The sequence below is a fragment of the Bidens hawaiensis genome, unplaced genomic scaffold (genome assembly GCF_021521415.1).
Source record: "Bidens hawaiensis isolate Kalapana, Puna unplaced genomic scaffold, B.hawaiensis_p1.1 tig00001721_1, whole genome shotgun sequence".
Lineage (NCBI taxonomy): Eukaryota > Viridiplantae > Streptophyta > Magnoliopsida > Asterales > Asteraceae > Bidens > Bidens hawaiensis.
The window spans coordinates 1,922,819-1,934,415 of record NW_027491098.1 but is presented as its reverse complement, the minus strand read 5'-3'; the positions used below and the strand labels follow the sequence as shown (position 1 = coordinate 1,934,415).

General features: G+C 32.4%; 1 protein-coding gene across 1 annotated transcript; it reads right to left on the bottom strand.

Annotated features, from left to right (window-relative positions):
• Positions 1 to 853: 853 nt before the first annotated feature.
• Positions 854 to 2,874, bottom strand: LOC143596596 (uncharacterized). Its single transcript, XM_077075335.1, has 4 exons — positions 2,632 to 2,874; positions 2,000 to 2,147; positions 1,354 to 1,400; positions 854 to 1,272 (listed from the first exon to the last, which is right to left on the bottom strand). Exons 1-4 carry the CDS (start codon positions 2,872 to 2,874, stop codon positions 1,015 to 1,017), a joined length of 696 nt encoding a protein of 231 aa, XP_076931450.1. The 3' UTR covers positions 854 to 1,014.
• Positions 2,875 to 11,597: the final 8,723 nt, after the last annotated feature.

Below are 11,597 nucleotides of genomic sequence, written 5' to 3'. Positions count from 1 at the left end.
AAACAAGACTTTGAAGGGCTGCCTAATTTGCTCTCACAGGGCAAAGCATAGATCCGCCCTGATCATTGCTTAGTACCAATTTAGTATTGCGCTAGCTTGCTCCTGATGATTCAAGTTAGTATTGATCAAACTTAATTAGTTACCATCTAAGATCATTCTCTATACAACGTTTCACTAGCCATGCAAATTCTAAGCAATCCTGGTGATACTTCAATAAAGTTCATCCCTTTGGACAACCGAGCTAGGCTTAGAAAACTATTTTGAAGATTACTGGAGTTACTAGGTACATGGCTTACTTGGATGGCGGTTAATGTGGATCCTACAAAGTCTTTGAGTGAGAGATTGTTAAGATTTGTAAAGGCTTTTGGTCTTTCAGTTTAGGTTGACATAATGAAGCATGAGGCCAGGTTTAGTTATTTTATTAAAGTCTCATATTTTAATTCTTGTTGTCTAAATTATTAGTTACCTTAGTCCATCTCTATTTAGACACTACAATTGTTATTGTAGTATTTGCACCTTGAGCTAATAACTAAACTCTGATTGCAGCCGTTAACATAAGTCACATTGATCAAAATATGTTAATTTGTTGTGTTCATTATTTTTCTTGCTTTTGTGTGGTTAATTTTTTTATGTTAGTGTATCGTTTCGCTTCGGCATCACCACCATGTTGCTAACAACTACAACCTTTAAGGCGTGTACTAGACCTACATGATCTCACAAAACTAGCTAGCAAACTTTTATGGATGAAAACAAAGCATACTTGATTTACAAAGCATTACCAACAAAACATTTCATGACCTTCTATTAAAAAACACAAACACCCAAAAACATAAATATTACCATTTTTGGTTATGCTAGATGTTAATATACTATATCAATCTATAGTTGTTAGGGGACTTCACTAGTTCTATAGGGGGAGCAAAATTGTGAGCCTATACCTAACTCGTTGGTCTTATTTTTCTTATAAAAGTTATCACGCACCTAAATACTAAACCAAATCGCTATTTTGTTTACTTAGTTTCCAGGCTCGTGGTTGTTGATAGGAGGTTTATGTCGTGGCCGCTTCATGCCACCGTAATCCCTTTTCATCATTTGCATAACTTTTTTATCGGCGTCTTCAAGTAGTTTTTTCCATTCGCCGCTTTGATGATTATAAGGAGACAGTTTATTTGTACTAAAACTCGAGGGAGTTGCACTAGACCGAGAAAACCCGTGTTTTAACGAGCTTTGGCTAGGGCTTATAGCCATCTTCTCCGACTTATTTTCTTGTCCCTGCGATGAATATGTCTTGATAAGCTATCAAAGATGTTCCAATATTCATGATGTTTAAGTAAAAAATATGAGATATATTACTTGGTTATTCATTAAGTCTTGTGGTCCTTGCTTTGAAGCATGCATATCTGTTCATAAAAATGTGACAAAAGCATATTAAGTTCTCTTATAATATTACACTTTAAACTTATAATTAACCCAAACCTAACACATCTTTTAAGGCTAGAGACATAAAATAATCAAATGAATCAGTGAGTTGTCGTAATACTTCTCCATATGACCATATCCAATATTTATATATTAATTAAGCTTTCAGGCCAATTTAGTTTTATGGAAAACTAATAAACAATAATTATGAAAGAGTTATGACAAATTATGAAGAATATAGACAAGATGTCACAGCAAAAAAAAAGTTTTTAATAAGTAATTTTTTTTTAAAATATATGAATATTTGAGACAGCAGGATTATATATTTCTCACATAAAATTGTGTTTAGTGAATATTGTTTTTAAAAAGTACATATTTTCCATATTATTAAGAATATATTATGTTCAAAAGAGTTAAATAAAAGTAAAAAAAATGTATAATAAGTACGTATGAGGGATCTACTCATGATTAAAATAAGAATACAAGCAGTAATTAGTAATATATATTATTGCCTGTTTTCAATTATTCTTAGGAGGGTGGTGTTTTGCCATATGATAATCAGCAGTGAAAGCAACAAAACCTGCTTCCACCTTCAACTTCTGGACTTCACCTGTGCTTGATCTTGAACCCATTCTTTCATCTTCCTTCAACATCATTGCCATTTTCCTTCCTCTTATTCGCACTACATTTGATCCGCTACCGATCGCCAAAGTTTCAACAACATGCTCCTGTATGAACAATTAATAACCCTTAATCTCCTAATTAAACACAAGACATTTTGAGGTAAAACTTTAAATTTACAAGCCTAGATCAAATAAAAAAGAACTACACATGTTTGTTCTTATTTTGAACAAAACTCGCAACACTTTTCATTAGATATCTTAGATACCCTCCCCTTAGTACTCTTCACATATGATAAAGAGATGACGATGATAAAACGTCAAGAATGCATATAACACGCATTTCGTTAATTAAAGAGTAGTGTCTACATCGAAATGGAAGGCAAACAGGCAACTTGAAGATGTGCCGCTAGCCCAAATAGAAACCTATAGTTTTTAATACTCACACCCTATTATTAACAAATAGAAACTCACACCACTAGGTTTAAAGATCTTTTATATATATGATATGTAACCCACACACACACATAGACTCCTTTTGATTATGTATGAACTCAAGAATCGCAATAATCACTACGTTGAAAGACCTTACTTGAACAGGTTCAAAGCCCTTATTGGATGCCTTTTTAAGAAATGAGTCATTTTGTTGAGTCTCTTTGATTAAACTTCCTGCAAAGAGACAAGCAAGATATTGAGCAAGAGAGAAATAGATAGAGATAGATAGATACAGAGATGTATAATACGTACCTTGATGACGAGCACCATGTACAGAAAGACTTTGCAATGAAGCAAGAAGTAGAACAAGTATGAAGCCTGTAAACCTTATAAACACCATGCTAATTAATAGTTTCTAGGGTTTCCTATTTTGCTTTATAAACTAGCTAGTAGTTGAGACTGTTGTTTTGATGTGAAAGAGACCAGAAGAGATTAAACTGAGAAGAGCATGTGGGATTTTATAGACGGTTTTAATTAGTAAGTACCCTTCCTTGCCCCGGTCAAACAAGGGTTCCAACATGGCCTTCACTAAAATATATATTTTCTTAAAATGTGCACAACTTTAACAAAAGTAATGTTCACAAATTAAAATAACAAAATATATGTAGGACGAAGGAAGGATCAATGAAAAATCTTCTTTTCCCATCTGTTGAACAAATTTGGTGTAATCTTTAATTCTTTATATATCCCTTTGTGTTTCTAGTGTCTTTTGCATATGAGATTTGAGTTTTTTTTTAATCTCACATTAACTATTACAAAAATATTAGTGAGAAGTAGGATCCTAAATATAGTACTTATCAACAACTTTTATAAACTAGCAATATTATAAATGATTTATTTGTATATACTAATAAAACCTAAAAATTATTCATCAAACAACTTTGTTCATGTACTAATCACTACTTTCATAAACTTAAATAGTAACTATCCAACAATTGCTTTGTACCAATTAAATAAGCTATAAATTAATCAAATAACTTCAATTCTTTGTAGCAATCAATATCTTCTCTCGCAAACAATATAAAGAATTAAAAAGATATTTTTAATCTAATTAAACAAACTATATTAACTAAAACTAAAAACATATATATATTTCCTTTATACAAATGAAACAAACTTTAAATTAGTTAACAAATATGCAAATTCTTTTTCAAATATAAAAACTTTTTGTAATAATCAAGTAAACTAATATAACTAAACTAATTACAAACTAGAAATATAGACAATTATTTGTAATGATCAAACAACTTCTTTACACTAATCAAACAACTTATCCATTAATTAGGATTAGGTTCATAGATAATTGTTTGTTTTAAATGGGTTTTGTTATGGTGTGGACTGTGGAGAGCTTGCATAAAAGACTTAATTCAGTTGGCAGCTACATCCCAATCATGCCTAAGGACAAGATATGTAATCCCTTTTCTCACTCTATATATGGGCATTAATCGAAATGCTTCACACTCAACTACGGAATCTAAATATAACTTTTCATTTACACGGAAGGTATTACTTATTTGATTATCGCATATGCAATCATATTCAATTCATTCATTTAATTTCACTTGTCATATAGCCGGAAGGTTAATATATCAAAAGTGTCCCAAGGATATATAGGTTTTGGGATTTGAAAGCTAGTACATTCGCATGACCGAAAAGCATTGTAAAGAATGTAGAGTGTAGAATATAATATCATTTTAATTATATTGTCACATTTAGGGCCACACATGAATAAAGCTATTTTTAGAAAGACTTGGTCTAAAAAGAGTAAAAGTTCCAGATAACTCCCCTTTTGCCTTTTGGAATTCAACAATAAATTTTATTGTGAAGTATATAACTCTTTTATAAGTGTATTGAACCCCCTTATTAATGGGAAAAATCCCAAAATGTTTCATTAATGGAGAGAGGTTTCATTTTCGTCCATATAAATAAAAGTTTCCAGAAATGTTTCCCACAAACATGTCTTTGACGATGTGTTAGGCCTAAACGCGTCTTTCATGATCTGTTTGGCCACCAAATGCGTCTTTCACGATCTGTTAGCCTCCAACACGGGTCTTTCACAACTTATTAGCCTCTAATGCGTCTTTCATGACATGTTGGGCCTATTAATTGTTTTTTTAATTATTACATTATTATAATTGGCTTTATCCATATTTGGAGGCGCGTTGGAGGCTAACAGGTCTTGAAAAGACGTGTTGAGACCTAATACGTCCTCAAAGACGTGTTTGCAGTGGACATTTCTAGAAACTTTCATTTATGGTGACAAAAATGAAATCTTTCTCCATTAATAAGACATTTTGAGAATTTTCCCCTTGTTAATCTCTCTAGGCATGTTTCTTCCAATGAAGGCTATTGTAAGTTTACTAACAAATTATGAACTTTTGTTTATTTGGGGTGCGAGAATGTTTTTAAACTCTTAAGAGGTTTGTGAGTAGGAAAGGTTGATGTCACGAATTGGCTCTTTGTTGCCATTCCCATCAAGTATATAGTTAATAGAAACATTTTGAGAAGGGGTGGTGATGGGTTAAACAAGAGAAACTTGAGGGGTGTAGGTTGCTAAGTTGCAAACTTAAAATTTAGAACGAAAGGGATATTTGGATCACTCATTTTGGAGAGCTAGCGTGTGCATGAATGCAAGTTTTCACCACGAGGATGAAAGTCAAATGGATGTTTGATTTTTCCATCTAAGCAAGATGTACGTACCGTAATGTTAAACTGTTGTCTAACACTAGTATTTCAAACTAACGTCTAGTTATTTATGTAAATATTTTTTTTTCCTTTATTCAATATGGGTTACAAATCGTTTGGAAACATGATTCCAAGTTGTTTTCAACACATCATCCGAAAGTAAAAGAATCAGGATGGTTAATTTACAAAGCATTTGGAAACATGACTCTAATTAAGTTGTTTTCAACACATGATTAAAAAAGTGAAATTAAAGGTGTTTTTTTTTCAAAACACAACTACTAAGAAAATTAATCAATATGGATTACAAAGCATTTGGAAGCATGTTTCTAAGTTGTTTTCAAAACTTAATCTAAATGTAGCTCGTTGATTACACTAAAAAACTAAAAATAAATTTGATCAGATACGCAAATCATGTTGAGGTTTTACATCTCACACTTGTCATTCTTGATCGAATCTTTGATGTATAACTTGAATACAGTAAACATAAATTTGATCAAATAAGCATGGTTTTACGGCCTCCCATCATTGTCAACCTCCCCTGATCATTTGATCGAGCAAAACTTACCTACACTTTCTAATTGAATTTTGATTTGTTGAAACTGCATTTATGTGATGTGCCTATGAGTTTGAGATGTTAGGGATGATTGTAATGAGTGTCATCATGTCAAAGTCTCAAAAGATATTATTTTCCTAAATTGTAAGTTATTTGTTTACCTTAAAAACTACTAAAGAGTGTCATCATGCCATCAAAGTTATCATTTTGCCAGTCAAAATTTATTATATAAATGAACAAGATATAAAAATATTATGCATTGATTTAAAAGAAGTAAAAATTATTTATACAGCTAGCTTTTTTTAATTTTTGCCTTTATTTTATTAATTCTTGACAGTCCATTTTGTTTGCTGCTTCTGGTCTTTTAAACTTTCGTTGGTAGTTTCATACTTTCATTCCTCCATTTCCCTGTAATTACTTTCTATCTTCTTGGCAGCTATTATTCTTTAATAAGATTTTTACCGTTCAATTTTTTTCCTCAAATCGAGCTGTGCAAAGTTTTAATGAATATATGACTTACAAAAATGTAAACTTAAAATTCAAAAATTAACAAATGTTGCTGCTAAACATACCTTCAACCCCCCCCCCCCCCCCCCCGGTTCCCATTTTTACTGAACATAACCCTCACTCAACCTTTACATCTATACAATTCAAACATTTTTTATTTATTTTTTGTCATTTTGTTATCTTTTATTATTATTGTCTTCAAAACACATTTTTTAAGAATATTTTTTAATTTTTTTTATATACTTTTAAAACATTTTTTTGTTTTTTTAAATAACAAAAAAAAACATTTTTTTTCTTAATTAAAATAAACATTTTATAATTTAAAATGCATTACTTTTTTCTAAAATTGTTTTCATTGTTTAGAAAGTGTTTTTAGTAGTTTTTTGAGATATTTTGCATTTTTTAAAACAAACTTCTTAATATTTGTTAATAAATAAATAAATAAATAGTTGATTTGAGTAATAAACTGCATAAATTTTGTACTATAAATTAAAAAAAATGTTAAAAGGAAGAAATATGTCAAATAAAACTGTTAAAATAATTAAAAATTTAGAAAAAGGGGTACTATGTGTATAACAAATTAATGATGTGTAGTTATTTATCTTAATTACTACATTTAAACATGACAAACTTAAAACACATGGAAAGTACGAAAATATTGAATACAAAATATGGTCAATGAGGCAAAGTTCATTGGGGTCAGAGATTCGATATTATCAATTTTATATCAACTCTCCTTTGGATACTTATTTATTTTCTGCTCACACATTTATTTTACTTTATATTCTTGAAAATAAAACATTATTTTTCTTTAGTTTCTGACAACGTTTGATCGAATTTATATTCTTGTTTCCCGTTGCATATGATTTGTTTTGGTATCTACATTACTTTCATGCATGAATCATCATCCGGTATGCATATCTAGTTATCTACTACATGTACGACCGACTACTCGATAAGATAAAAATGGAAAGTAGAATTGACCAAATGCTGCCTTTAATTTATTAAAACAAATGTATATTTCAGTTCTTTTTTTTTCAAAAGCTTTCACTTTTTTTTTATACAAATTAATTAATTTCTCTATTTTTACAATGCCTTGGGTAAGTGCTACTGTTGAATATTACACACTTTGACACCGGATAATAATAAATCCAAAGCACAGAAAAATTAATTGTGAATCTAAAGAAAAATGTATTTTTGAGTCCGTCACTAATTGTCTACTGTTTGTGCGGGTGTGTATGTATATATATGCACACGTGTATGAGAGAGAGTGTGAGTAGTGTACAAATGAGAATCTTTGAAGTCAAAGCAAGTGGAGAGGTTAGGCAGCCTTGGACGACAAGCAGCACCACCCACCTTGAGAAATGCGTGTTTTCTTATGTAAAATTGAACCTGGAATATTATTATTCATCAAACAACGCGAAACACATGAGATCTCTATACATTACATATATGGTATGTGCGTACATATATATGTACATCAGTTTTGTCTCTAAAGCGCAAGTTGACACGTGGTTGTTTGACATACCGAGGCTCATGCATCATATGCCTTATGTACCCGGTGACTCCTTTTTAATTAATTTATTGATAACTTTGTACCCGACTACAATCGAGTTATATATAAACCACTAAAAAATCTTATGTAACTAGGCGAGTAGTCGCGTACCTAATGTACGATAAGCCCTTACCTTATTGTATGTTAACCCACTCCTATATATATATATTGTGAAGTTATAAATGAGTAACATGAAAAGGTATTAAATGGATATATGCGTATAATGTTTTTGTATATAACAACCCCATTGTTTATTAATTTATCTTGCTATTGGGTTTGAACCTCAGTCACACCAAAGCTCAAGTTTAAAACTGGTTACCGAAGAAGTTTTGTCTATTATAACGTGTTGCAACTCAAGTGGTGCATATGTATAATATACTACCGTAATTTACAGGATCTAGAATATATATACTTTTCTAAAACGAAAATAAAATAAAAAATAATTTTAGACCATTAAATATTAAGGCGTGTCGTCATGACAACCTTTCTGTTTTTTTTTTCTCGTAGTACCAAATGACTATGGTTTTATGGGCGGCTCTAAAGAAAAAATAAGGGTAAATTACACTTTTCGTTCTTTATAAATATAGAAATTTTAAGTTTTCATCATTTAACTAAAGAAATTACAAGAAACATCATTTATGTTTACGTTTTGTAGCAAATTACGTTCTTTCGACTGGCAAGCTTTAAACCTTTTTTGTTAAGAGGCTTTTACACAAAAGTTCAAGAATTGGTACCTTATATACCGTACCTCTACACAAGGGATAAAGAGTCGTTAATATTACTATATATATACTTAATATTAGGACTGGCAAACCAGATGGGTCATAATAGGTTCTGGTTTGGAGCACATTGAGTTTGGGTCAAAACGAATTCCTTAAAAAGTTATCAATTCCGTTCTCCCATCAAACTGGATTATAGCCAAAATGGAGACAGGTAAATGAGTCGTTTTAGAAAGAGTATAAAAATATGTTCACCCGTTATATTTCTTATGGTGGTTGAGACGACGGTGGTGGTAGGATGAATACGCGTTGATGATGGCGGTGGTGGGCGTCTCGGTGGTAGTACCAGTGGTGGACTTGCAGCGCCGTAGGGACGGTGGTGGTGGAATTGGTGGAGTATCAACAATGGAAAAGGTAGCGTTGTCGGTTGGGGGTCGGTGGTAATGATATTGGTGGAGTAGCGGCGGGGGAGCCGAGGGGCGGCGACAGTGGAGGTTGGTGGTGGTGGCAACGATTAGGTAGTGAAGAAAAACAAATCAAGTCATGGATGGTGCTAACCTTTTTGGATCTTTTTTAAGTTAACAATTTTTTAGTACATGTACGTTTTGAACTAGTGACTAATCTGATATGATCCAAATTTGACTCGTCAACTAATATGAACTTCTGAAGTGACCCAAATTAATCAATGATGTTGTTGTTCCCGGGTAAAATACTCCAACTGAGGTTAAGAAGACTTCTTTTGGGCTGTGATGATATATATTTTGTGGTGGGCTTCTTATAAATAGGAATAATGGCCTACACATGGCGGATAATTGAAAATATATTAGAATGGGTTGGATATCACTTGACTTTTTATAACTAGAGATGAAAAAAAAAAGATAATTCAGAATCACAACTAGTTCGTAACTTGATTCGGTTAACTGTGACATTGATTGTGATTCCTAATATTTCTTGATTCTATTAACTTTTTATGTACGACTCATTGCTTAAGAGATCACGAAAGTGAATTATGATCACATCATAACTTGTACGTATCATTTATATCATATTGGATAGTATCCGTGTTACACACGGGTTGAAAATAGATAAATAACAAAATCAATATAGACAACCATAAAATTTTATAAATAGACAACGATATATTAACATTAGGATGACTTAAACAAAATATTAAAGAGTAATATTGTCAAATAAAAAGTTAATAATTACACAAACTTGTCTATATTATCAAAGTTATGAAAAATATTTAAATCGTATTATCCCAATATGAACTTAAAAATTTCCATCCAAAAACAAAAGCATTTTGTTATAGAACCTGAAAAACAAAACAAACCATGCAACCTGATTAATTAAGTATTAAACTAAAATGTTTATGTATGTCATAATGAGTTTATGTTAACATCAATATCTAGAAGATTATGTAAACCTAAAAACAAAATGTGTGAATGTAATAATCACCATATAAATATAGACAATCATAAAATTTCACAAAAAAACATTTGAGGGTGTTTGGTAGAGGGATTTGATTGGGGAGAAATGGAATTAGAAATATTTCTTTTGTTTGTTTTCCACTTTTCATTTCTATTTCTCTAAAACTAGAGAATTCCATTTCTCTTTAAAACAAAGAGAAATCCATTTCTCAGCAGCCTCCTCATAGCATGTCACCACCTCGTCTCCGGCCACCACCTCGTCTCCGGCCGCCACCTCGTCTCCAAGTCTGCAACCGCCACCTCGTCTCCAAGTCTGCAACCACCACCCCGTCTTCGCCGTTCGCAGTGGTGAACACAGAGATGGTAACCGGTTGTAGGTTGCAGGTGGTACGGGTGAACGGAGATTAGGGTTTCAAGTGGTGGTTCGTGGTAGGTTAGGGTTTTCAGATGGTCGGGTGATTGTGGTCGCAGGTGGGTGACAGTGGTGGTGGAAATCGGCGGTGGTTGCAGGTGGCTTCTGATTATCATCATCATCATCGCCACCACAACCACCACCACAAAATCTCCAAAGAGGCAGTGATGACAGATCTGAGCCTCCTTTTTCTATATCTTATGTTCCAAAAATTTGAATCTTTTTAATTTCTTGTGTACTGTGGTTGAAGAAGGGGGTTTGGTGGCGGCAGCCGGTGGTGGTGGGCTGTGGTTGAAGAAAGGGTTGTGGTGGTGGTGCTGGTGGTGTGGGGCTGTGGTGGTGGGGCTGGTGGTGGTGGTGGGGCTGTGGTGGTGGTGCTGTGGTGGTGGTGCTGTGGTGGTGGGGCTGCGGTGGTGAGTGGTGTCAGGTTGGGTGGAGGTGGGGTTGGGTATGGTAGAGTTCTCTGTTTATTTTCTCGTGTACCAAACAAGAGAAATGATTCTCATTCTCCATACCAATTCTCTTTCTCTACAATTCCATTTCCATTTCTATTTTTTCTCCATTTCCATTCTCTGTACCAAACACCCCCTTAAAAAATCATAAAATTTAACATAACTTTAATAATCGCAAATCTTAGAAATTCATATGCTTTTAAAAAAAATGCAACAAAGTGGTTATCAAAATCATAATATATTTTCACTGTCATATTAAACAAACACACATAATAAACATAACTTAGTAACCAAACTATTGATCATTCATATTGTCTTAATACAAGCTTAAACTAAGACAAACTAAATATACACATAAAAAGGAGAGACCAAAAGAAGATCTAAACATGTCGGAGTCAAATTTATCAACCATCAACTTCTTCAAAATTTCACCAAAAAAAACAAATTACCTTCACAACTTGACAAACAAAATAAACGATTATAGAAGTTTATTGTATGTTTTTGGAAGTTTCTAGTTATGAACTAAGCTAATAACTTACATAGAAAACACAAAGTAAACAATGAAAGTAATAAATTTAGAGTAATCAACTACATAACTAAGTTATTGGTGTTACCTTAAATTTTATCTTTAGATTCCAAAAAGTTTAGAAGATCATCAAAATTTGACTTATAGTTCTCACACTCTAACAACCATTTTACCTTCTCACCAACTTCATTTTTCAAATCCAAATGTGCCCTTTCTTTTATAAC

Bases quoted from the DNA above. Each gene is read 5' to 3' on its own strand.
- LOC143596596 (XM_077075335.1), bottom strand. From the start codon at position 2,874: ATGGTGTTTATAAGGTTTACAGGCTTCATACTTGTTCTACTTCTTGCT. The intron at 1,401-1,999 runs GTTTTGTTGCTT...TTTTATGAACAG, and splicing joins GAAGTTGAAGGTGGAAGCAG to ATATGCATGCTTCAAAGCAA. The intron at 1,273-1,353 runs GTAATATATCTC...TATTCATCGCAG, and splicing joins AAGACTTAATGAATAACCAA to GGACAAGAAAATAAGTCGGA.